The 25,213-nt window shown below is 47.2% G+C and overlaps 1 protein-coding gene across 1 annotated transcript in view; it reads left to right on the forward strand.

Annotated features, from left to right (window-relative positions):
- The window catches only part of LOC147239048 (uncharacterized), a 22,661-nt gene extending 8,442 nt beyond the window's left edge, over positions 1-14,219 (forward strand). Inside the window, exons 5-20 of the mRNA XM_086198126.1 lie at positions 54-142; positions 222-321; positions 2,353-2,396; positions 2,809-2,886; positions 3,204-3,400; positions 4,649-4,713; positions 4,797-4,903; positions 5,028-5,130; positions 5,708-5,807; positions 5,910-5,949; positions 6,070-6,121; positions 6,189-6,297; positions 7,654-7,737; positions 8,113-8,230; positions 11,816-11,906; positions 12,172-14,219. Coding sequence (XP_086054252.1) covers positions 54-142; positions 222-321; positions 2,353-2,396; positions 2,809-2,886; positions 3,204-3,400; positions 4,649-4,713; positions 4,797-4,903; positions 5,028-5,130; positions 5,708-5,807; positions 5,910-5,949; positions 6,070-6,121; positions 6,189-6,297; positions 7,654-7,737; positions 8,113-8,230; positions 11,816-11,906; positions 12,172-12,246 — 1,452 coding nt within the window. The 3' untranslated portion in view covers positions 12,247-14,219. The remainder of the gene's footprint in view (positions 1-53; positions 143-221; positions 322-2,352; positions 2,397-2,808; positions 2,887-3,203; positions 3,401-4,648; positions 4,714-4,796; positions 4,904-5,027; positions 5,131-5,707; positions 5,808-5,909; positions 5,950-6,069; positions 6,122-6,188; positions 6,298-7,653; positions 7,738-8,112; positions 8,231-11,815; positions 11,907-12,171) is intronic.
- The last annotated feature ends 10,994 nt before the right edge of the window (positions 14,220-25,213 follow it).

A 25,213-nucleotide genomic window follows, 5' to 3' on the forward strand; every position in this document is an offset into this window, starting at 1 on the left:
TCATCCACATCATCAGCTGCATGATCAAACATGGCTGTCTCCTGTCCTCTCAGAGAAATGCCCTCACGGAAGTAAAGATGGCCGACGGCGGCAGCCGACATCACCTGCCTAAAACCCTCCACAGTATGAACGCCTACCTCGGGTACCTTTCCCCCCAGACACTTGCCGCTGGTCAGAGACTGACAGCTCGCTGATGTGTGTGTGTGTGTGTGTGTTCTCAGGGCTGCTCCTATCCGCCGCTGTCTGGACCTCGGAGCTGACATCGTGGTCACAGGACGCTGTGTGGATAGCGCGGTGGCTCTAGGGCCCCTCATGCACGCCGTATGTGCTAGTACTTCCTTTTTGTTTGTGTGTGGTATGTAGTATGTGTGTAGTGCGTGTATGTAGTATGTGTGTAGTGCGTGTATATAGTATGTGTGTAGTGCGTGTGTGTAGTATGTGTGTAGTGCGTGTGTGTAGTGCGTGTATGTAGTATGTGTGTGCGTGTGTGTAGTATGTGTGTGCGTGTGTGTAGTGTGTGTAGTGCGTGCGTGTAGTATGTGTTTGCGTGTGTGTAGTATGTGTGTGCGTGTGTGTAGTATGTGCGTGCATGTGTGTAGTGCGTGTGTGTAGTATGTATGTAGTGTGTGTGTAGTATGTGTGCATTTGTGTAGTGCATGTATGTAGTATGTGTGTGCGTGTGTGTAGTACGTGTGTGTAGTATGTGTGTACATGTGTGTAGTGCATGTATGTAGTATGTGTGTGCGTGTGTGTAGTACGTGTGTGTAGTATGTGTGTACATGTGTGTAGTGCATGTATGTGTGTGCGTGTGTGTAGTATGTGTGTGTCGTATGTGTGTACATGTGTGTAGTGCGTGTATGTAGTATGTGTGTGCGTGTGTAGTGCGTGTATGTAGTGTGCATGTGCGTGTGTAGTGCGTGTGTGTAGTATATGTGTGTGCGTGTGTAGTGCGTGTATGTAGTGTGCATGTGCGTGTGTAGTGCGTGTGTGTAGTATATGTATGTAGTGTGTGTGTAGTATGTGAGTGTGTGTGTGTAGTATGTGAGTGCGTGTGTGTAGTATATGTATGTAGTGTGTGTGTAGTATGTGTGTGCGTGTGTGTAGTATGTGTGTAGTGCGTATGTGTAGTATGTGAATGTAGTATGTGTTAGCATGTGTGAAGTATGTGTATGTAGTATGTGTTAGCATGTGTGTAGTGCGTGTGTGTAGTATGTGTATGTAGTATGTGTGTGCATGTGTGGAGTGCGTGTGTGAAGTATGTGTATGTGTGTGCATGTGTGAAGTATGTGTATGTAGTATGTGTTTGCATGTGTGTAGTGTGTGTGTGAAGTATGTGTATGTAGTGTGTATGTAGTGTGTGTGTAGTATGTGTATGTAGTGTGTGTGTAGTATGTGTATGTAGTATGTGTTAGCATGTGTGTAGTATGTGTATGCAGTATGTGTGTGCATGTGTGTAGTGCGTGTGTGAAGTATATGTATGTAGTGTGTATGCAGTATGTGTGTGCATGTGTGTAGTGCGTGTGTGAAGTATATGTATGTAGTGTGTGTGTAGTATGTGAGTGTGTGTGTGTAGTATGTGTGTGCGTGTGTGTAGAATGTGTGTGCATGTGTGTAGTATGTGTGTAGTGCGTGTTTGTAGTATGTGTATGTAGTATGTGTTAGCATGTGTGTAGTGTGTGTTGTATGTGTATGTAGTATGTGTGTGCATGTGTGAAGTATGTGTATGTAGTATGTGTTAGCATGTGTGTAGTGCGTGTGTAGTATGTGTATGTAGTATGTGTGTGCATGTGTGGAGTGCGTGTGTAAAGTATGTGTATGTGTGTGCATGTGTGAAGTATGTGTATGTAGTATGTGTTAGCATGTGTGTAGTGCGTGTGTGAAGTATGTGTATGTAGTGTGTGTGTCGTATGTGTATGTAGTATGTGTTAGCATGTGTGAAGTATGTGTATGTATGTGTGTAGTGAGTGTGTGAAGTATGTGTATGTAGTATGTGTGTGCATGTGTGAAGTATGTGTATGTAGAATGTGTGTGCATGTGTGAAGTACGTGTATGTAGTATGTGTTAGCATGTGTGTAGTGCGTATGTGTTGTATGTGTATGTGTTGTAAGTCGCTTTGGACAAAAGCGTCTGCTAAATAAAATTGTAGAATTGTATGTAGTTTGTGTGTGCATGTGTGTAGTGCGTGTGTGCAGTGTGCGTGTGTAGTGTAAGTGTGTGTAGTGTGTGTGTAGTAAGTGTGCACGTGTAGTATGTGTGTGCGTGTGTAGTAAGTGTGCGAGTGTAGTGTGTGTGCGTGTGTAGTTCGTGTGTGTGTGTGGCATCTCATTTTCAAGGTGTTGCTCTCATTGGCAGTTCGGATGGGGGCGTGAGGACTTGGACCTGCTGGCTGCTGGGAGGTAACAGGCATTGACACATGTGAACCGTGTGTTACTGACGGCGTGTTTGCGTGCTCCGTGTCCCTGGATTCTGTGCCTGTGTCTCTCATGGCTGACTTTTTGTCTCCTAATTTCACAAGAACATTTTTTAGAAGTACGTGAGTCATGCTAATGATGAGCAGCAAAACATCAGGGCCTGATCGTCTCTAATGGTAACACGCCTGTTGATGGCGCCTGTTGATTCATCCTCATCTCAGTGCTACTCTGTGGTGATTGTATCACATGGAGACCACTAGAGGGCGTGCCAACATTACAACTTACCTTTGTCATCAACAGGTGAGAGATCACATGCTTAGTTGTGTGTGTGTGTGTGTGTGTGTGTGTGTGTGTGTATGTGTGTGTGTGTGTGTGTGTGTGTGTGTGTGTGTGTTAGTCTGGCAGGTCACCTGATCGAGTGTGGTGCTCAGAGTACTGGGGGAGTCTTCACCGACTGGCATCAAGTCCCTGACTGGTGAGCCTGGGACTCAGCGCTTGATGACTCGGCTGCTGAGGGTTTGTGGCCTCAAGTCAGCAAGTTAGCTTGTTAGTTTGCACATGGAGCCTCAGTATGTATGTGAACTATAGTGGAGTAAGGACACTCACTCACTCACTCACTCACTCACTCACTCACTCACTCACTCACACACACACACACACTCTCTCTCTCCAGGCCTGTGTGGAACAGCTACATGTCTTCTGGCAGAACTGTTACTTCTGAGCGTGGCGCTGCTCGCCGTGACCTCGTGTCCTGACCGCTCGTCCTCCCTTAGTGTTTGACCTGTGTTTCAGGGACAACATTGGCTTCCCGGTGGTCGAGTGCTCCGCCGACGGCTCCTTTGTCCTCTCCAAACCGCCCAACACCGGCGGCCTGGTCTCCTTCGGCACAGCCGCCGAGCAGCTGGTGTATGAGATCGGCGACCCGAGGCGGTACCTGCTACCGGATGTGGTGTGTGACTTCAGCCAGGTGGTGATAGAGGAAGTGCCAGGTAGCGCGCACACACACACACACACACACACACACACACACACACACACACTCAGAGGGAGGGAGGGAGCGAGGACGTGACCGCCCTCCTAGCTGGCGGCGGGTCGTAAACACTTGGCTCCCCAGTGTAAACACTGTGTGCTGAGCTATCAGCTCTGATGCGTCTGTGTTTATGAACGGAAGCTGACCTCCTCTACACTGATTCCACGCCGCCGTGGCATAGAGGAGTTCCTCCTTCATGTTACTGTTGTGTCCAGATGGTGGACGCCATGTTGGTCTCTGGTTTAAACTGTCAGGTGACCTCAGCGTGACCCACGTCTGTACGGAGGAGTTGGTGCTGCTTCCTTCATGGCCTGGAAGCGGGTCGATCAGGTCTCCATCTGGACGGCTCGCTCTTTGTAACACAGGCTGTGTTCAAGGAGTACAGCCTTGTTTCCATGACAACGTCTCAGGCGAGGTGTAAAACCGCCTCACCTGTCAGCTCTTCATGTCCAGCGCCACCAGAAACAGACGGAAGGGCTCAGGCTAGTTAGCTTAGCACAATGAATGGCAGTGGGTGGGAAGTGCTAGCATAGCTCTGGATGTTGATTATTCATAAAGTAAGCCTGGACAATGTGGTATCAGGCTGCTAGTACGGGGACGCCGGCGCCCCCTGCTATCGGGACAACCACGCCGCTCATTGTTGTTGATCAGAGTCCGATTCTGAGACGCGTGACAGACAACAAACACTGACAGTGGAAATAATGCGTAGATGATGTCATGGTGACATCACAGCAGCAGGATGACAAGTTTGTGTCGGAGCTCCACCAGAAGTTTTACCGTCTGTTCGCCAGTGGTCTGCTGGTGTGAGTAAACCTTGCTGGTTCCTCACCAGGAGCCATGTTGGCGGGGGAGTTCTGGAGCCGCTCTGGACCAGAACGTTTCCGTTCAAACGAGGCTGTGAACTCTTCGCCCCAACTGGGGGCCAGAGTGTAAATATGGCGTCTAATTGAGCTCAGGCTGAACTCGGCGGCCCGGCGTGGCTGCTCTGTGACCTGTGTGCTGTCCTCAGGACTTCACAAGATGCTGACCTGAGGTTGAACTGCCGAGGGGGGGCAGAGCGCCGTCCAGATCAGGAAGCAAATATTTCTGACACTAATATTTATCATTTAGACTCTTCAAATACTCTGAAACTTGGTAAACCACGATTGTGTTCAGGAGTACTAATATCTGTAAGTCATGCAAGTATTTGAATGTTTGCTGCTGCCAGGTGTACAGGGAGGTGCGGTCAGGGTCACCGGGGCTAAAGGTCGGCCGCCGTCTCAGGACTATAAGGTATGACGTCATCCTCTCCTGTTGAGAAGGTTGTTGTGACAGGAAGTCACTCTGAATGATGGCTGCCCTCCGCGGCTCTGTAGGTGTGCGCCACCTACATGGACGGCTTCAGGGCCACGGCGGTGTGTCCGGTCGGAGGGCCGCGGGCTGCCGAAAAGGCCCGGAGAACTGCAGACAGCATCATCAAGAGGTGCGCCCAACCAAGAGATCCATTATGATCGGGCGGGCTACAGATCCCTTTCATTAAATCATCTTTGTGTGTGTGTGTGTGTGTGTGTGTGTGTGTGTGTGTGTGTGTGTGTGTGTGTGTGTAGAACCAAGCGAATATTGAAGCAATTGGGGCTGGAAGATTTCACTTCTGTCAACATCCAGGTTCTAGGAGCTGAGGACACGTATGGCGCCGAGGCTCGCAACACGGTACCGCTCTGTGCTTCCTTAGCATGTAGCACGTTAGCGGTTTTTGAGGTAGCAGTGGGTCGACTGAAAGGACAGGAAGCATCGGATCGCTGCCTATTACACATTAGAAGTGTAATTCTTGTCTTAGCGAGCAGGAAAATGAGCTTCTTAAAATGTTCAACTTCTTTCAAAGAACGGGGACGAGGACTGATGAGGTCAAGCTGATTTGCACAGAGACATTTTTGAAGTTTGGCTCATTGTGTGTTGATGACCAAGCACCAGGTCATCGCCACCGCGTCTGGAAATGTGCAAGCAAACGATTTTAAATGACAATGAAATAAAGAACTCATTTGTGAGTGTGTGTGCGTGTATGTGTGTGCGTGCATGTGTGTGTGTGTGCGTGGGGGTGTGCGTGTATGTGTGTGTGTATGTGTGCGTGGGGGTGTGCCTGCATGTATGTGTGTGTGCATGTATGTGTGTGTATGTGTGCGTGCGTGCGTGGGGGTGTGTGTGCATGTATGTGTGTGTATGTGTGTGTATGTGTGCGTGCGTGCGTGTGTGTGCACGTGTGCGTGTACATGCGTGCGTGTGCGAGCAGGGCTGTAGAGAGGCGGTGATCTGGATGGCCGTCCACCATCATCAGAAGAGAGCTCTGGAGGTCTTTGCTCGAGAGGTGGCTCCTGCAGGGACGGGCGCCGGTACGTGTCAGTGGCACCTTGGACCTGGGCCAAGCTCTCGTCTGTCTGTAGAGGCAAAGTTGGACACAACACACTGACTCCTCCTCCTTGTCCTGTTGGCAGCTCCTGGACTGACGGGCATCGTGGGTGGACGTCCTCGAGTGTGAGTCGACAAACACCTTGAGATTGTTGGTTGTGAGCTTCTGGTGTCATGTGACATCAGCATGAGCGCATTCAGACTTCACTCAGTGCGGCGAACTGATGATGTCATGTGTCTCGGAAGGTCGCCGGTCCTGAAGCCGCTTTTCTTCCTTCAGCCTAAATCTCAGCTGAAGGTGGGTTGGACTTGATTCCCAGGACCTGGGTGTCAGTGGAGAAACTCACAGTGTCGTCTGCCAACAGGTGGACATTCACGTGGACGGACAGCTGGCGGAGTCTCTTTCAGAGGCGGGACCGGACGGCTCCAAGCAGGTAGCCCCTCCCCTCTCACCAGAGGACGTGTCTGACACAGGTGAGGATGATCAACAGCCTTGCAGATGCACACCAAATGCAAAATTAATAATGAGGCTCACTTATGAGGAAAGGGAGACGTTAGCTTGAAGCTGTGAGGGTTCAGACGTCCCCTTGAGTCAGACAGTGGATGATAGCAGACCGCCGGGCCTGCCCGGTGACCTGGGGCCGGCCCGGCAGTCTGTGAGCTCACCACCTGCTCACTGGGACCTGGCAGCAGCGTCGGTCATGTCCACTGTATGCGCTGTCGGATGGTGGCGGCTTGTTTCCCACCTGGGCACAAGAGGACGTCAGCGAGGACCACACGTGTGTGAGTAACCTCCGCAGGGACCTGGGGTATCGGGCCACTGGAGGCCGGCTTGGCGTCTGCGTGGCAACCGCTTCTTATCCTAGCTAGCGTGATCCATTGACTAACCTCCCACGGGTGCAGCGAGGCTCAAAGTCGTGTCTGACCAGGTGACTGGCGGGTAAGCCGTGGTCTAGCGTTGTCACCTACTTCCCCCTTCGCCCATTCATATGTTGGTGAACGCATCGTGTTTCCTTTAGGTCCAACCAACATGGTGGAGAAACAGAGGATGTTTGTTCTTGATGCGTGTGAGGAATCCTCTCAGAGATTTGAAGGAGCTGAGAAAGACTGCAGCTGTTGCCGTGGTTACCCTCGGTGCACTGTTAAGCTCTCACGGTATTCTCCACCTGCGGTTGTACGGTTACTGACCTCAGGTCAACAGCTTCAGATGCAAATCGCTACTGCAACTGAGTATGAATTGGTAGCAGATTAGCACGGTGCTTTTAGAGGCTTGGGATGTACCCTGAGTGTCCTCACAGGAATAGTGTGTGTGTGTGTGTGTGTGTGAGAGGCTCATTTTGTAGAGAACACGCTGTGCCACTTTCCCTCCTTTCAGCCTCTTCACCGGCCCTTCGCTCTCGTGGCTGTGCACACAAAACCACACACTTCTTGCGATGCCACACACTTGCTGGGAAGACAGGACGTGACACGAGGGAAGAGGCGTGTCTTCTGGCTTTAGGTTCTGACACATGCAGCGATAAAGATGTGATGACCACGTAGCCTTGAGGCTGAACGGCCAAGAAGCTCTGGTTTCAGAGTCCACCCTTGTCAGGAAACTCTTTTCCAACATCAGTCGCGAGCAAGAAGTCACTTGACAACAGTGAAATACAGCAAAGAAGGCCAGCCTATGTGTGCAAACAGAACCCGAGTGGTTCCAGCACCGTAGAGTTGCTCCGCCGTTTCATCAAATCTTGCCAGATAAACACAAGTATAAAAACTTGAACCACACAAAGTTGTACATTTTGTAGTTTTTTTGCTGGTTTTATTGATGTCGCGGTGGCCTCGTTGCAGACCTGCCCAGTGGGCCCCACAGCTACAGACTGGAGGAACTGGCCTACACCAGGAGCGGAGACAAGGGAGACTCCGCTAACATCGGTGAGAAACATAGCGTGTTAGCGTGTTGGCTATAATGCATGGTTACTTTTCTTAGCATGTAAATGAGTAACAGCTAGCCGGGCTCATTTAACCAACATCTTATGTGTTTAATCTAAATAAAGAAAAAACAACCAACCGGCAGATTTCTTGGCTGACAGCAGTTGCTTGTTATCCTTCAACTTAACCCAATGGCTAACCTTGCAGTAAAAAGCTAGCATGCTAGTTTTACACTTCTCTATTTGTATAAGGTGACAGTTAGCGAGTGTTGGCATCAGACAGCCAGGCTAGCTGTTTCCACCTGTTTATGCTAAGCTAGGCTAAGTTGCTGCTCGCTCTACCAACTAAACCAGGAAACTGGTTTGTTTCTTTCTTCAGGAGTGATTGCTCGTCATCCGCTCTTCTTCCCCTACCTTAAAAAGCACCTGACTTCTTCTGTGGTGGAGAAATACTTCTCCCACCTCATCCAGCCGGGCGTTCACGATGCTGTCACACGGTGAGCAGAGGGGGAGTGGGTATAATGTCCACATTCTCCAGCATGCCTCTGGAGCAGCAGAACACCGTGAGAACGTTCAGAGGTTTCTACAGAGTCGGAGGCCTGAACAACACGCAGTGGCGGCAGCGGCGATTAGTGGCTGCGGTGAGCCTAATCACTGTCAGACATCGCCCTGCAGCAACGAGACACAACAGAGCTGGAACACGCTGGAAACAAACATCTGAGTTTCCACATGAACCTCCTCTAGGGTTGTTCTCATCTCCTTACAACAGCTGGTAGCCTCAAAACTGAAAACATGGCGTTTCCACGCCGTCTCCCTTCACCCCGATGCTTTATTTCAATCGAGGAAAGACGATCTGCTCGGTTGCAGCTGCCACTGTTGGAAACAAAGGGAACAGCACAGCAGCTACAAGGCCCCGCCCCCAACGAGAGTTTTAGACGTGTAATCGTAATGTAACCTAGGCAGTAGCTGAGTTCACTTTAGCCCCAAGCTAGCCACCAGCAGAAGCTACAACTCGTGTTAGCGCTGCAGCACATATGACGACCTTGCTGAGAGGCAAGCTGTTGCCATGGAGACCAGGGACATTCATGACAGCAGAAGATCATGGCCACCAACTAGCCCTGGGCTGTTATTGGCCGACGAGGTCTGATATGCGCCGACATTAAACAACTATTTTTACTGCTCATAAAATGCAGGAAACGATAGAGTGAGAAATGTGTGTCCAGCAGAGGGCGCTCCAGCGCCTGCACCGTGCTTAATGCATTACTCTGTTTTGGTCTTTATTCACATTTTCATGTACTACAATAGGTAATACTTCTCAGTATTTCTCCTCCAGTCCACTGTCATACTGGGACACAACTGGACCCAGTCAGCATGACAGGCTCCATTTTCAGACCAGTGCTAAAACTCAGGAGGTCGGCATAGGCGTATAGGCAAATGCTAAGGGCGCCGTCCATCAGGGGGCGCCAGAAGGGGGATATATATATACTGTATAGCAAAGCCTATAACAATAACCTAATAGAAATGATTTTCCCTTTTCCCTAAGTCGCGCCCCCCCACACCCCACGCGCGCCCCCAGTCCCCCCTCCTCCTCCGACTAATAACACCTTACCAACCTGCTCCATGGGGAACGGTCGTTTTTTGATACGTAAAAAAACATGTCCAAACGTCCCAAACTGTCTGGCGCCCAGGGGAGAAAAAAAAGGAGAGAAGAGGAGGAAAAACGCGATGAAGACAGAGGTAATGTAAATGTAAATGTTACAGTTAAGATGATGTCATGATATTATTTTTCTGTCGCGGAATGATGGATAATAACGTCATTAACCATCAGCATAGGATACCCAGATAGCGAGACTACATTGAAACCCCGGTCAACTATAAATCGATACGGTTGACCGGGAAATAAATATGATTGAAATTTCATCGATTTATAGTTGAGCGGGAACGCTTTCAATGACTCTTTGCTATCTTGGTAGTTAGCTTATCAATAAATAGCCAGCTAACTGTTCATCTTGACATCAGCTTATGTTATGAAAGGGTCGAAGCTGTTATGAAAAATAGTAATGTAACAACATCAAGCTTACCTTCCTCAGGTAAATGTGTAAATATGAGATTTATTCAGCAGGCGTTATAAATGTTAAATTTGCTTCCATTCTGACGTATCGTTGGCTCACGTTTCCCCAGCTTGTAATAGTTCATCAAATTGCTGTTAATTTCCATCTCTTTTCAATATTATAACTGTAAGCCTAGTTGTTTGTTAGTTCATATATTCTTAAGTGTGTTTATAGTGGTAAACTTTATATCAAAGTGCATCATCAATGTTAAGAGGAAAACATATTATACTGCAGTTTACTGATACCTTTTCTTCTGCTAATTAGCATTTTACTGAAATGACAATAAAACTGATATCATTAGTAATATAGAAATTACTTACATCACTGTATATTACACAGTATAGTATAGTCTACATGCATGCATTTCTTAGGATTTTCATTTATATTATTTCATTTCATTTTATTCCATGAAATGTGTTATCAGACTGCTGTTACCTACTCCTCTTCTCTTTTCAGATGCGCTGCTGCATTTATCTTATTAACTTATTTAATGATAAATTAAAAAACGTATCTGAGATCTTCTATGATGCAAGAACGTCTCAGTGGACTTGCAATTATTAGTATTAACCATGTGGTCTCAAATCAGTTGCCTTATGATGATGTTGTCGATGACTTTGCTGCAAGGAAGACCAGGAGAGTAAAGCTGTAGCAGGTTGTGACTGAGGAGCTTTAATAGTTTAAGCTAAGGTAGTCACAGAAAACACCAATAGAGATCTTTGGAAGATCACCTTTTTATACATAGTTTGAATAAATCCTAGTAATTTTGTTGTGCACTCTGGTTTCTTTCTGCACTTTTGTACACTTTCTTATTTATATTGTAGTTAAGTTAATTTAGGTCACTTGTCTCTAATACTTTATGCAAGTTATTTATGTTATATTTCATATATTCAGTTAATTTTATTTTTGTATTTATTTCATACTTACTTTTTATATTGAGTATTTTGAATGTGAAATTTCTTTATTTAAAGAAAAAAAGTCTAACAAAACTATTTAGTTCCTTGTGAGTATATGTACACTCGAAGTTGAATTTACTGTGATGCAAGGGGGCGCCACCTAAAATCTTGCCTAGGGCGTCAAAATGGCGAGGGCCGGGCCTGGCTGCGCGTGTCATTTCCTCTGCTCTAAAACTGGTACCAGGCTCAGAAATCCCATCTGGGCCGGGCCGGCTGCTAACGCCCGGTAGCACGTGTCCCCGCCCGTCCGTCTCTGGATCACTTTGAGGAACTTCTTCGAATTCGGCAAAAAATATTCACTGGGATTCGAGGACTGACTGAAAATATTATGAAGGTCAAAAGTCACTGGAGAGGCGTACGACGGGGACGCAGTGTTTGTCCTCGCTAAGTTCAAGGTGGATGGTACCCTAAAAACATGGTTGTTGTTTAGGAGGCGGGTCCACTCCTGGGTCATGTGACCTGGGAGTGTGAATGATGATAAACTTCTTCACATTCCAGACCAAAGCCAAATGTTGGCGGGTAGAAGCCCGGCTCGTGTTGAATTGCAGCTCAGACGGGGGTCCGAGGGCCGAAGATGGTGGCGCTGCCCTCTTTTGAAGGGCCGGCGGACATGTTGGAGCCATGACTCAGCCTGGTGTGTTAGCACTTAGTGTAATAAAGAAGTGGAGGCTGTAAAACCTGTTGGCCCTCTGCTCTCACACCTCGGAATGCCTCCCCGTCGCCGCCAGCCCTACATTAGCTCACCGCCGGCACTCGTTAAACCGGCAGCACGCCGCACACACAGTTATAGTTCTATCCTTGTGAGGACAGCCACCCCGACTCCACCACATATCTAGCCTGGAGACAAGTCTAGTCAAACTACAAAGACCCAGACCGCCACGTGTCCAGCACTCAAACAGCTTCAGTGTCCAGCAACCACCACATGGCGCCCGTCTGTTTCACAGTGACCCACCTTTGTTCGTCTCAGCAACAGTAAAAGGTTCCCATGGTAAAGTGGTTTTTGGGTGTGTTTTTGTAGATACTGCCTGCCGGGGATCCGCGGCCTCAACTTCGTCCTCCAGTGCTCCCTGGGCGGGGGAGGGGTGGCGTCACTGCGCAGCGACCCCCAGGTAACTGCTTCACGTTCTTCCCTTCAGCAGCTCATGCTAACACTTCCTACCGCCATTCATCGTGCTATGCTAACTAGCCTGGGTCTGTTTTAGTCCGTCTCAACGGACAATAAGAGACTTTCTTTAGAGGGTGGACACTCCCACCCCCACCCCCTCCTGTTCACACACTCATAAACCGCCACGCTGGGGGGCCGGGGCGCCACCTCAGACACGTGGGGGTGGGACGAGCTGGTGCAGTGACACTGACTTGGGTTTCCTCCCTCAGGGTAAAGCCTTGGGCCAGATGCTGCTGGACCTGACGCTGAGGGGGCTTCCTGACCTCAAGTCTCTGGTGGACTGACGCCAAGCCCCCCAGGAACACAGATGAGCCTCAGGCAGCCTCATCTCTGCGTGCACGTTTGAGATTTTAGCCCAAATGCTCCTCTGCCCCCCCACAGTGTCTTTTCAGCCCAACATTCAGGTTACAGGTGAAAGTCTCTGGACACGGATCACAAACACGCCATACTCTGGGACGTCCATCTGGTGAAAGTCATGTGACAGCATTAGCTACACGAGTGCCAGTTAGCCACGAGTCCGACGATGCCCATCATTAGTTGCTCCTGTCAAACTCGTGCCAGTGCAATTTTCCTCCACACTACTCAGCTGGTCTCATCACTGCTGCGCCGGGCGGCAGTCCTCAGAACCGCAGCAGGAAGAAAATCAACTTCTCATTTCCATACAAACATCCAGAGTTTTAATTTGGAGCTAAACAGGTTAGTGTGTCACTCTCCAAACCAGCAGGGGGCAGCATGTTGGCAGGAAGCTGAGCACTTCCTCAGCATGTTGCCAAGGTGGCGTTCCTACTGCCCTCCATGTTGGCTACGTAGAGTAACTTCATTTCTGCTGCGACTTCCTGTAAAATAAGGATGGAGCTGAGCTGTAGCTTACACATCTTCATTGATTTCCTCAGACACACAAACAAAAAGAGTTTTTTCGAAAGAATTTTTTGTTTAAAGTCTCTTAAGTAGAAGCCTATTAGCTCCTAGCATGAGCTGCTAATGCTACCTGCACGCATTGGCGCTACCTTAGTGTCTCCACCTTCAGCATTCAATCATGAAAATATCTTGAGGTTTTGAGTCTGAAGACTTGAGACTTTCCAGGATTACTGAGACATTTCAGTGCTGAAGGGAAAAGGTCATGGAAAAGCTGCCGTCTCGCTCCAGTTTTCCATCCCGAGGCCCAGATGTTCCAGGGGTAAATGTGCAGGTCCTCGTCATCTGTCGCCGTCTCTCACCTCTGACCTCCTGCAGCAGAGGTTCGGGTTTCCTCGGAGGGTAAACACAGCGTGACCCGGCGCTCGTCGCCACAGGAATGTGTGTCTCAGGCTTCCAGTCTGTTTCTCCATAATTACAAACAGACTGAAGCTGATTGTGGTTGTAGCTTCCGTCCAGGCTGAAGACTCGCGTCTCATCAGTGAAGAAGAAGGAGAAGAAGAAACCCTGGCTGTGGCCTTTGATGTGAGGAATTCCTCTCATGACTCAGCAAACACATGAAGAAGAACCACATGACTCAACGCAGTCAATAAACTCTGCATTTCCAAACAAAGACCACAAGAAATGAGCCAAGGCCAGTAAACGGAATCAGACGTGACACACAACTTGTAGGCTTCCACAGATTTGCTATACCAGGCGCTAAAGTCCAGTCATAAAAATGCTCCTCACTTCCTGTTTTCACAAAACCACAAATGAAAACGTGTAAATCTGTTCAGCATGTTTCAGATTCCCAGTAAAGAGGAGTAACCCTTCACCAGAAACCTGAGCTGTTTCAGGTGCTGTGTAAAGCATTCGGAATCTCAGTTCTGCCGGCCCACAGCGTCTGGAACGTCCATGCAAAACATTTTGACAGGTCTAGAGCACTGAATGGTTCCATGGTGCGAGATAATAGCGCACGTTTCACCCTCCAGACCAGCAGGGGGCTGCATCCTAGCACAAAGATATCCTCTAGTGAACAAACAAGAGGATGCTAACTTCCTTAGCATTACTGGAGGGTCAATTACAGTACACAATGGATGTCTCCTGGATACAGAACCAAGCTGCTGCTCAACATTTAAGTGTCCCAACTGCATTTTTCAGAAGTCAGAAGGGCGTTCTGCCACCTGGTGGTCGTGGAGCTTTGTCCAGGCCCGCGCTCCTCATGGCCTTTCTCCTCCCTCATTTACTCAAGATGCTTAAAATTACTAATTTTATCTGCATGTTCTGCTTGTGCTTTCAAACATGATATCTGTCTAAAAGCAATTTTGTAGAAACTAAGTGAAGAGATTAAAGATTTGTTTACAATCCAGCTGCATCTTCTCTGGTGTCTGCTAACGTTACGTTAGCTCGCATAAACATGTAGATGGCATCTGGGCAGAGTTAGCTGCTAACATACGTCAGAGCGAGCTTCCAGCTCAGAGGATGAACGAAATGATCAACATTCCCGACAGGCGTGGGAACGACTGATCAGTATCGGAGCTTCCCCTGAATCGTCCGTCATGACGCCGCCGCCATTGTGCAGCTCAGACAGAGACAACGAGGTGTTGTCGGCTGTCAAGGATGACAAAGGGAGATGAATTTTCCCTCGTCTGTTGTTCAGCCTGTTTTTGTGTTGCTCGCTCACGCTGGCGCAGACTCGCTCAAATTGCAACGACGATCTTGCCGTCAACGTGCACAAGCAGTGACTGAGCACCAGGATCCCACATTCCAGGCTTCTAGCTCTCGTAGCTTCGCTCAGCCTTTATTGCTGGTCAGCTTGTAGGAATGAAGCATTAGCATAAGCAAACCAGTCATCAGCTGTTGTGAAGCAGTTATTGGCCTGTCCAGATTAGCTTATTAGCATAGTTATGAGCTTCGGGGAGTCCATTACTAACTTGTGCACACAGGTTAGCTGTTAAAATGAGCTCTTAGCTCTACAAACATGTCATCAGCTTCTGTTAGCGTGTCACTAGCATGTATTCATGATATTTGCCTGTGATGACATGTTTGTGAGGATGCCAGTTTGGCTTGGTTTGTAATAAGATGCTAAGTCTTAACATCTGCTGAGTGTTAGCGTCACGCAGGCTAACACACACACACGCACACACTGAGCTGCCGTGTCATTCAGCTTCATTCAGCCTCTGACATCCCTGTGACATCATCAATACACATCTTTCAACAGCAGGCAGGCAGCCACAGCAGGGGGCGGAGCCTCCCTTCATCCCCAAACTCTCTCCGTCTTTCAATGGAAACAGGAGGTGAGGACAGAAAGCAGAGAAATTACCCATCATGCTTGGCGTGTGGCGTCCCTCCAGCTGCATTCAGACGCTCAGATGAGTGATGGACCTGAATCACGCCACCGCCACTGCTTCCTTTTATGTGCAGATTCATTTAGATTCCTGACGAGCGTTAAATCCATCAGGGAAGATGAAAACTGTTCAGGAACCAGCTGAACCTGAAAAGGCGCCTTTGAATTCGCTGACAGTGAAAAAGAAGAATCATGTGACTGACCAGTGGATGAATAGTCGCCGCTGTAAAACCATGAACCTGGTTCAGATGTAGCCGTGAGTGACCTGGGTTCACCCAGGGAGCAAGGCGGCGAGGGAGGGAGCGCACCGTTCAGCTCAGTCCTTGATTAATTTAATTTACCCAGAATTCATTGGGTGTTAGTCCAGTTTAACAAGTTCATTTGAAAGTGTGTGAGTGAGGGTGTGAGAGTGAGTAAATGTGAGTGAGTGTGTGTGAGTGAGTTTGTTATTGTGTGTGATTGTGTGAGTGAGTGAGTGAGTGTGTGATTGTGTGTGAGTGAGAGTGTGATTGTGTGTGCGTGAGTGAGTGAGTGTGAGATTGTGTGTGTGATTTTGTGTGTGTGTGAGTGAGAGTGAGTGTGTGAGTGTGATTGTGTGTGTGAGTGAGTTTGAGATTGTGTGTGAGTGAGTGAGTGTGTGTGTAAGTGTGTATGAGTGTGTGATTGTGAGTGAGAGTGTGTGAGCGAGTGTATGATTGTGTGAGTGTGATTGTGTGTGTGTGAGTGAGTGTGTGATTGAGTTTGTGGTTGTGTCTGTGTGTGATTGTGTGTGTAAGTGTGTGTGAGTGTGTGATTGTGAGTGAGAGTTAGTGTGTGTGAGTGAGTGTGTGATTGTGAGTGAGAGTTAGTGTGTGTGAGTGAGTGTGTGATTGTGAGTGTGATTGTGTGTGTGTATATGAGTGAGTGTGTGTGAGTGATTGTGTGTGTGTGAGTGAGTGTATGATTGTGTGAGTGTGAGTGTGTGATTGTGTGAGTGTGATTGTGTGTGTGCGTGAGTGAGTGTGAGATTGTATGTGTGATTTTGTGTGTGTGAGTATGTGATTGTGAGTGTGTGTGAATGAGTGTGTGTGAGTGAGTGTGAGTGAGTGATTGTGTGTGCGTGTGAGTGAGTCAGTGATTGTGAGTGTGATTGTGAGTGTGTGATTGTGTGTGTGAGTGAGTGATTGTGAGTGAGAGTGAGTGTGTGTGTAAGTGTGTGTGAGTGAGTGTGTGATTGTGAGTGAGAGTTAGTGTGTGTGAGTGAGTGTGTGATTGTGAGTGTGATTGTGTGTGTGTATATGAGTGAGTGTGTGTGAGTGAGTGTGAGTGAGTGATTGTGTGTGTGTGAGTGAGTGTATGATTGTGTGAGTGTGAGTGTGTGATTGTGTGAGTGTGATTGTGTGTGTGAGTGAGTGAGTGTGAGATTGTGTGTGTGATTTTGTGTGTGTGTGAGTGAGAGTGAGTGTGTGAGTGTGATTGTGTGTGTGAGTGAGTTTGAGATTGTGTGTGAGTGAGTGATTGTGAGTGAGTGAGTGTGTGTGTGTGTGTGTAAGTGTGTATGAGTGTGTGATTGTGAGTGAGGGTGTGTGAGCGAGTGTGTGATTGTGTGTGTGTAAGTGTGTGTGAGTGAGTGTGTGATTGAGTTTGTGGTTGTGTCTGTGTGTGATTGTGTGTGTAAGTGTGTGTGAGTGTGTGATTGTGTGTGCGTGAGTGAGTGTGAGATTGTATGTGTGATTTTGTGTGTGTGTGAGTATGTGATTGTGAGTGTGTGTGATTGTGTGTGTGAATGAGTGTGTGTGAGTGAGTGATTGTGTGTGCGTGTGAGTGAGTCAGTGATTGTGAGTGTGATTGTGAGTGTGTGATTGTGTGTGTGAGTGAGTGATTGTGAGTGAGTGTGTGTGTGTGTGTGAGTGAGTGTGTGATTGTGAGTGAGAGTTAGTGTGTGTGAGTGAGTGTGTGATTGTGAGTGTGATTGTGTGTGTGTGTGAGTGAGTGTGAGTGAGTGATTGTGTGTGTGTGTGAGTGAGTGTATGATGTGTGAGTTTGAGTGTGTGATTGTGTGAGTGTGATTGTGTGTGTGAGTGAGTGAGAGTGAGTGTGTGTGTGTGAGTGTGAGTGTGAGTGTGATTGTGAGTGAGAGTTAGTGTGTGTAAGCGAGTGTGTGATTGTGTGAGTGTGATTGTGTGTGTGTAAGTGTGATTGAGTTTGTGGTTGTGTCTGTGTGTGATTGTGTGTGTGTAAGTGTGTGTGAGTGTGTGATTGTGTGTGAGTGAGAGTGTGATTGTGTGTGCGTGAGTGAGTGAGTGTGAGATTGTGTGTGTGATTTTGTGTGAGTGAGAGTGAGTGTGTGTGATTGTGAGTGTGTTATTGTGTGTGTGAGTGAGTTTGAGGTTGTGTGTGAGTGAGTGTGATTGTGTGTGTGTATATGAGTGTGTGTGTGTGTGTGAGTTATTGTGTGTGCGTGTGAGTGAGTGTGCGATTGTGTGAGTGTGATTGTGAGTGAGAGTGAGTGTGTGTGTGTGTAAGTGTGTGTGAGTGAGTGTGAGTGTGTGATTGTGAGTGAGAGTTAGTGTGTGTGAGCGAGTGTGTGAGTGTGATTGTGTGTGTGTTTAAGTGTGTGTGAGAGAGAGAGAGTGTGTGAGTGAGAGTGTGTGTGTGTGTGTGTGTGTGAGTGAGTGTGTGATTGTGTGAGTGTGATTGTGAGAGTGTGATTGTGATTGTGAGTGAGAGTGAGTGTGTGTGTGTGTGTGAGTGAGTGTGAGTGTGTGATTGTGAGTGAGAGTTAGTGTGTGTGAGCGAGTGTGTGAGTGTGATTGTGTGTGTGTAAGTGTGTGTGAGAGAGAGAGAGTGTGTGACTGAGTTTGTGGTTGTGGCTGTGTGTGATTTTGTGTGTGTAAGTGTGTGTGAGTGTGTGATTGTGTGTGTGTGTGATTGTGTGTGAGTGTGATTGTGTGATTGAGTTTGTGGTTGTGTCTGTGTGTGATTGTGTGTGTAAGTGTGTGTGAGTGTGTGATTGTGTGTGAGTGAGAGTGTGATTGTGTGTGCGTGAGTGAGTGTGAGATTGTGTGTGTGATTTTGTGTGTGAGTATGTGATTGTGTGTGTGTGTGATTGTGAGTGTGATTGTGTGTGAATGAGTGTGAGTGAGTGATTGTGTGTGTGATTGTGAGTGTGTGATTGTGTGTGTGAGTGAGTGATTTTGAGTGAGAGTGAGTGTGTGTGTAAGTGTGTGTGAGTGAGTGTGTGATTGTGAGTGAGTGTGTGTGTGTGTGTGTAAGTGTGTGTGAGTGAGTGTGAGTGTGTGATTGTGAGTGAGAGTTAGTGTGTGTATATGAGTGTGTGTGTGTGTGTGTGAGCGAGTGTGTGATTGTGTGAGTGTGATTGTGTGTGTAAGTGTGTGTGAGTGTGATTGAGTGTGTGGTTGTGTCTGTCTGTGTAAGTGTGTGTGAGTGAGTGTGTGTGAGTGAGTCTGTGATTGTGTGATTGTGTGTGTGAGTGAGAGTGTGTGAGTGAGTGTGTGTGAGTGAGTGTGTGATTGTGTGAGTGTGATTGTGAGTGAGTGATTGTGTGTGCGTGTGAGTGAGTGTGTGAGTGTGATTGTGAGTGTGTGATTTTGTGTGTGAGTGAGAGTGAGTGTGTGATTGTGTGTGAGTGAGTGTGTGTGAGTGAGTGTGTGATTGTGTGTGAGTGAGTGTGAGTTATTGTGAGTGTGTGCGTGTGAGTGAGTGTGTGATTGTGTGAGTGTGATTGTGTGTGATTGCGTTTGAGTGAGTGTGTGGGTTTGAGTGAGAGTTTGTGTGTATATGAGTGTGTGATTGTGTGTGAGTGAGTGAGTGTGTGATTGAGTGTGTGGTTGTGTCTGTGTGTGATTGTGAGTGTGTGATTGTGTGTGAGTGAGAGTGGGTGTGTGTATATGAGTTTGTATGTGTGAGTGATTGTGTGAGTGTGATTGTGTGTGTGATTGTGAGTGTGAGTGAGTGTGTGATTGTGTGTGAGTGTGAGTGAGTGTGTGATTGTGTGTGAGTGAGTGAGTGTGTGATTGTGTGAGTGTGATTGTGTGTGAGTGAGTGTGAGTGATTGTGAGTGTGATTGTGAGTGTGTGTGCGTGAGTGTGTGATTGTGTGAGTGAGTGTGTGATTGTGTGAGTGTGATTGTGTGTGTGTGTGAGTGTGTGGTTGTGTCTGTGTGTGAGTGTGTGATTGTGAGTGCAATTGTGTGTGTGATTGTGTGAGTGTGTGTGTGTGTGAGTGAGTGTGTGATTGTGTGTGAGTGTGAGTGAGTGTGTGATTGTGTGTGAGTGAGTGAGTGTGTGATTGTGTGAGTGTGATTGTGTTTGAGTGAGTGTGAGTGATTGTGAGTGAGTGAGTGAGTGAGTGTGTGTGTGATTGTGAGTGAGAGTTAGTGTGTGTGAGCGAGTGTGTGAGTGTGATTGTGTGTGTATAAGTGTGTGTGAGTGAGTGTGTGACTGAGTTTGTGTTTGTGTCTGTGTGTTATTTTGTGTGTGTAAGTGTGTGTGATTGTGTGTGAGTGTGATTGTGTGTGAGTGAGTTTGAGATTGTGTGAGTGTGATTGTGAGTGTGTGATTGTGTGTATGAGTCAGAGTGAGTGTGTGATTGTGTGTGTGGGTGTGATTGTGAGTGTGTGATTGTGTGTGTGAGTGAGTTTGAGATTGTGAGTGAGTGTGTGTGAGTGAGTGTGTGACTGTGTGTGAGTGAGTGTGAGTGATTGTGTGTGAGTGAGTGTGTGTGAGTGAGTGTGAGATTGTGTGTGAGTGAGTGTGAGTGATTGTGAGTGTGTGTGTGTGAGTGAGTGTGTGATTGTGTGAATGTGATTGTGTTTGAGTGAGTGTGAGTGATTGTGAGTGAGTGAGTGAGTGAGTGTGTGTGTGATTGTGAGTGAGAGTTAGTGTGTGTGAGCGAGTGTGTGAGTGTGATTGTGTGTGTATAAGTGTGTGTGAGTGAGTGTGTGACTGAGTTTGTGGTTGTGTCTGTGTGTGATTTTGTGTGTGTAAGTGTGTGTGATTGTGTGTGAGTGTGATTGTGTGTGAGTGAGTTTGAGATTGTGTGAGTGTGATTGTGAGTGTGTGATTGTGTGTATGAGTCAGAGTGAGTGTGTGATTGTGTGTGTGGGTGTGATTGTGAGTGTGTGATTGTGTGTGTGAGTGAGTTTGAGATTGTGAGTGAGTGTGTGTGAGTGAGTGTGTGACTGTGTGTGAGTGAGTGTGAGTGATTGTGTGTGAGTGAGTGTGTGTGAGTGAGTGTGAGATTGTGTGTGAGTGAGTGTGAGTGATTGTGAGTGTGTGTGTGTGAGTGAGTGTGTGATTGTGTGAATGTGATTGTGAGTGTGTGATTGTGTGTGTGAGTGAGTGATTGTGAGTGAGAGTTAGTGTGTGTGAGGGAGTGTGTGATTGTGTGAGTGTGATTGTGTGTGATTGAGTTTGTGGTTGTCTGTGTGTGATTTTGTGTGTGTAAGTGTGTGAGTGTGATTGTGTGTGAGTGAGTTTGAGATTGTGTGAGTGTGATTGTGAGTGTGTGATTGTGAGTGAGAGTTAGTGTGTGTAAGCGAGTGTGTGATTGTGTGAGTGTGTGATTGAGTTTGTTGTTGTGTCTGTGTGTGATTGTGTGTGTGTAAGTGTGTGTGAGTGTGTGATTGTGTGTGAGTGAGAGTGTGATTGTGTGTGCGTGAGTGAGTGAGTGTGAGATTGTGTGTGTGATTTTGTGTGAGTGAGAGTGAGTGTGTGATTGTGTGTGTGTGTGATTGTGAGTGTGTGATTGTGTGTGTGAGTGAGTTTGAGGTTGTGTGTGAGTGAGTGTGATTGTGTGTGTATATGAGTGAGTGTGTGAGTGAGTGTGTGTGAGTGAGTGTGTGATTGTGAGTGAGTGATTGTGCGTGTGAGTGAGTGTGTGATTGTGAGTGAGAGTGTGTGTGTGTGTGTGTAAGTGTGTGTGAGTGAGTGTGAGTGTGTGATTGTGAGTGAGAGTTAGTGTGTGTATATGAGTGTGTGTGTGTGTGTGAGCGAGTGTGTGATTGTGTGAGTGTGATTGTGTGTGTAAGTGTGTGTGAGTGTGATTGAGTGTGTGGTTGTGTCTGTCTGTGTAAGTGTGTGTGAGTGAGTGTGTGTGAGTGAGTCTGTGATTGTGTGATTGTGTGTGTGAGTGAGAGTGTGTGAGTGAGTGTGTGTGAGTGAGTGTGTGATTGTGTGAGTGTGATTGTGAGTGAGTGATTGTGTGTGCGTGTGAGTGAGTGTGTGAGTGTGATTGTGAGTGTGTGATTTTGTGTGTGAGTGAGAGTGAGTGTGTGATTGTGTGTGAGTGAGTGTGTGTGAGTGAGTGTGTGATTGTGTGTGAGTGAGTGTGAGTTATTGTGAGTGTGTGCGTGTGAGTGAGTGTGTGATTGTGTGAGTGTGATTGTGTGTGATTGCGTTTGAGTGAGTGTGTGGGTTTGAGTGAGAGTTTGTGTGTATATGAGTGTGTGATTGTGTGTGAGTGAGTGTGTGTGTGAGTGAGTGTGTGATTGAGTGTGTGGTTGTGTCTGTGTGTGATTGTGAGTGTGTGATTGTGTGTGAGTGAGAGTGGGTGTGTGTATATGAGTTTGTATGTGTGAGTGATTGTGTGAGTGTGATTGTGTGTGTGATTGTGAGTGTGAGTGAGTGTGTGATTGTGTGTGAGTGTGAGTGAGTGTGTGATTGTGTGTGAGTGAGTGAGTGTGTGATTGTGTGAGTGTGATTGTGTGTGAGTGAGTGTGAGTGATTGTGAGTGTGATTGTGAGTGTGTGTGCGTGAGTGTGTGATTGTGTGAGTGAGTGTGTGATTGTGTGAGTGTGATTGTGTGTGTGTGTGAGTGTGTGGTTGTGTCTGTGTGTGAGTGTGTGATTGTGAGTGTGATTGTGTGTGTGATTGTGTGAGTGTGTGTGTGTGTGAGTGAGTGTGTGAATGTGTGTGAGTGTGAGTGAGTGTGTGATTGTGTGTGAGTGAGTGAGTGTGTGATTGTGTGTGTGATTGTGTGTGAGTGAGTGTGAGTGATTGTGAGTGAGTGAGTGAGTGTGTGATTGTGAGTGAGAGTTAGTGTGTGTGAGCGAGTGTGTGAGTGTGATTGTGTGTGTATAAGTGTGTGTGAGTGAGTGTGTGACTGAGTTTGTGGTTGTGTCTGTGTGTGATTTTGTGTGTGTAAGTGTGTGTGATTGTGTGTGAGTGAGATTGTGTGTGAGTGAGTTTGAGATTGTGTGAGTGTGATTGTGAGTGTGTGATTGTGTGTGTGAGTGAGAGTGAGTGTGTGATTGTGTGTGGGTGTGATTGTGAGTGTGTGATTGTGTGTGTGAGTGAGTTTGAGATTGTGTGTGAGTGAGTGTGTGTGAGTGAGTGTGTGATTGTGTGTGAGTGAGTGTGAGTGATTGTGTGTGAGTGAGTGTGTGTGAGTGAGTGTGTGATTGTGTGTGAGTGAGTGTGTGATTGTGTGAGTGTGATTGTGAGTGTGTGATTGTGTGTGTGAGTGAGTGATTGTGAGTGAGAGTTAGTGTGTGTGAGCGAGTGTGTGATTGTGTGAGTGTGATTGTGTGTGTGTAAGTGTGTGTGAGTGAGTGTGTGATTGAGTTTGTGGTTGTGTCTGTGTGTGATTTTGTGTGTGTAAGTGTGTGAGTGTGATTGTGTGTGAGTGAGTTTGAGATTGTGTGAGTGTGATTGTGAGTGTGTGATTGTGTGTGAGTGAGAGTGAGAGTGAGTGAGTGAGTGATTGTGAGTGAGAGTTAGTGTGTGTATATGAGTGTGTGTGTCTGTGAGCGAGTGTGTGATTGTGTGAGTGTGATTGTGTGTGTGAGTGAGTGTGATTGAGTGTGTGGTTGTGTCTGTGTGTGATTGTGTGTGTGAGTGAGTGTGTGAGTGAGTGTGTGATTGTGAGTGAGTGATTGTGTGTGCGTGTGAGTGAGTGTGTGATTGTGAGTGAGAGTGAGTGTATGTGTGTGTAAGTGTGTGTGAGTGAGTGTGAGTGTGTGATTGTGAGTGAGAGTTAGTGTGTGTATATGAGTGTGTTTGTGTGTGTGAGCGAGTGTGTGATTGTGTGAGTGTGATTGTGTGTGTAAGTGTGTGTGAGTGAGTGTGATTGAGTGTGTGGTTGTGTCTGTGTAAGTGTGTGTGAGTGAGTGTGTGTGAGTGAGTGTGTGATTGTGTGTGTGAGTGAGTGTGTGATTGTGTGTGTGAGTGAGTGTGTGACTGAGTTTGTGGTTGTGGCTGTGTGTGATTTTGTGTGTGTAAGTGTGTGTGAGTGTGTGATTGTGTGAGTGAGTTTGAGATTGTGTGAGTGTGATTGTGAGTGTGAATGTGTGTGTGAGTGAGTGAGAGTGAGTGTGTGTGATTTTGAGTGTGTGATTGTGTGTGTGAGTGAGTTTGAGATTGTGTGTGAGTGAGTGTGATTGTGTGTGTGTATATGAGTGAGTGTGTGTGAGTGAGTGTGAGTGAGTGTGATTGTGTGAGTGTGATTGTGAGTATGTGATTGTGTGTGTGAGTGAGTGATTGTGAGCGAGAGGGAGTGTGTGTGTGTAAGTGTGTGTGAGTGAGTGTGAGTGTGTGATTGTGAGTGAGAGTGAGTGTGTGTGTTTGTGAGTGAGTGTGAGTGTGTGATTGTGAGTGAGAGTTAGTGTGTGTATATGAGTGTGTGTGTGTGTGAGCGAGTGTGTGATTGTGTTAGTGTGATTGTGTGTGATTGAGTGTGTGGTTGTCTCTGTGTGTGATTGTGTGTGTGAGTGAGTGTGTGAGTGAGTGTGTGTGAGTGAGTGATTGTGAGTGAGTGATTGTGTGTGCGTGTGAGTGAGTGTGTGATTGTGAGTGAGAGTGAGTGTGTGTGTGTGTAAGTGTGTGTGAGTGAGTGTGAGTGTGTGATTGTGAGTGAGAGTTAGTGTGTATATGAGTGTGTGTGTGTGTGTGTGTGAGCGAGTGTGTGATTGTGTGAGTGTGATTGAGTGTGTGGTTGTGTCTGTCTGTGTAAGTGTGTATGAGTGAGTGTGTGAGTGAGTGTGTGTGAGTGAGTCTGCGATTGTGTGAGTGTGATTGTGAGTGAGTGATTGTGTGTGCGTGTGAGTGAGTGTGTGAGTGTGATTGTGAGTGTGTGATTTTGTGTGTGAGTGAGAGTGAGTGAGTGATTGTGAGTGAGTGTGTGATTGTGTGTGAGTGAGTGTGTGTGAGTGAGTGTGTGATTGTGTGTGAGTGAGTGTGAGTTATTGTGAGTGTGTGCGTGTGAGTGAGTGTGTGATTGTGTGAGTGTGATTGTGTGTGATTGCGTTTGAGTGAGTGTGTGGGTTTGAGTGAGAGTGTGTGTGTATATGAGTGTGTGATTGTGTGTGAGTGAGTGTGTGTGTGAGTGAGTGTGTGATTGAGTGTGTGGTTGTGTCTGTGTGTGATTGTGAGTGTGTGATTGTGTGTGAGTGAGAGTGGGTGTGTGTATGAGTTTGTATGTGTGAGTGATTGTGTGAGTGTGATTGTGTGTGTGATTGTGAGTGAGTGTGTGATTGTGTGAGTGTGAGTGAGTGTGTGATTGTGTGTGAGTGAGTGAGTGTGTGATTGTGTGAGTGTGATTGTGTGTGAGTGAGTGTGAGTGATTGTGAGTGTGATTGTGAGTGTGTGTGCGTGAGTGTGTGTGTGATTGTGTGAGTGTGATTGTGTGTGTGTGTGAGTGTGTGGTTGTGTCTGTGTGTGAGATTGTGAGTGTGATTGTGTGTGTGATTGTGTGAGTGTGTGTGTGTGTGAGTGAGTGTGTGATTGTGAGTGAGTGTGTGATTGTGTGTGAGTGAGTGTGTGATTGTGTGAGTGTGATTGTGTGTGAGTGAGTGTGAGTGATTGTGAGTGTGTGATTGTGAGTGTGTGTGCGTGATTGTGTGAGTGAGTGTGTGATTGTGTGAGTGTGATTGTGTGTGTGAGTGAGTGTGTGGTTGTGTCTGTGTGTGAGTGTGTGATTGTGAGTGTGATTGTGTGTGTGATTGTGAGTGTGTGATTGTGTGTGATTGTGAGTGTGTGATTGTGTGTGATTGTGTGTGATTGTGAGTGTGT

Source organism: Aulostomus chinensis, chromosome 24 (assembly GCF_037954235.1).
Source record: "Aulostomus chinensis isolate RoL2024-O1b breed Wild chromosome 24, RoL_Achi_v1.0, whole genome shotgun sequence".
Taxonomy (NCBI): Eukaryota; Metazoa; Chordata; class Actinopteri; order Syngnathiformes; family Aulostomidae; genus Aulostomus; species Aulostomus chinensis.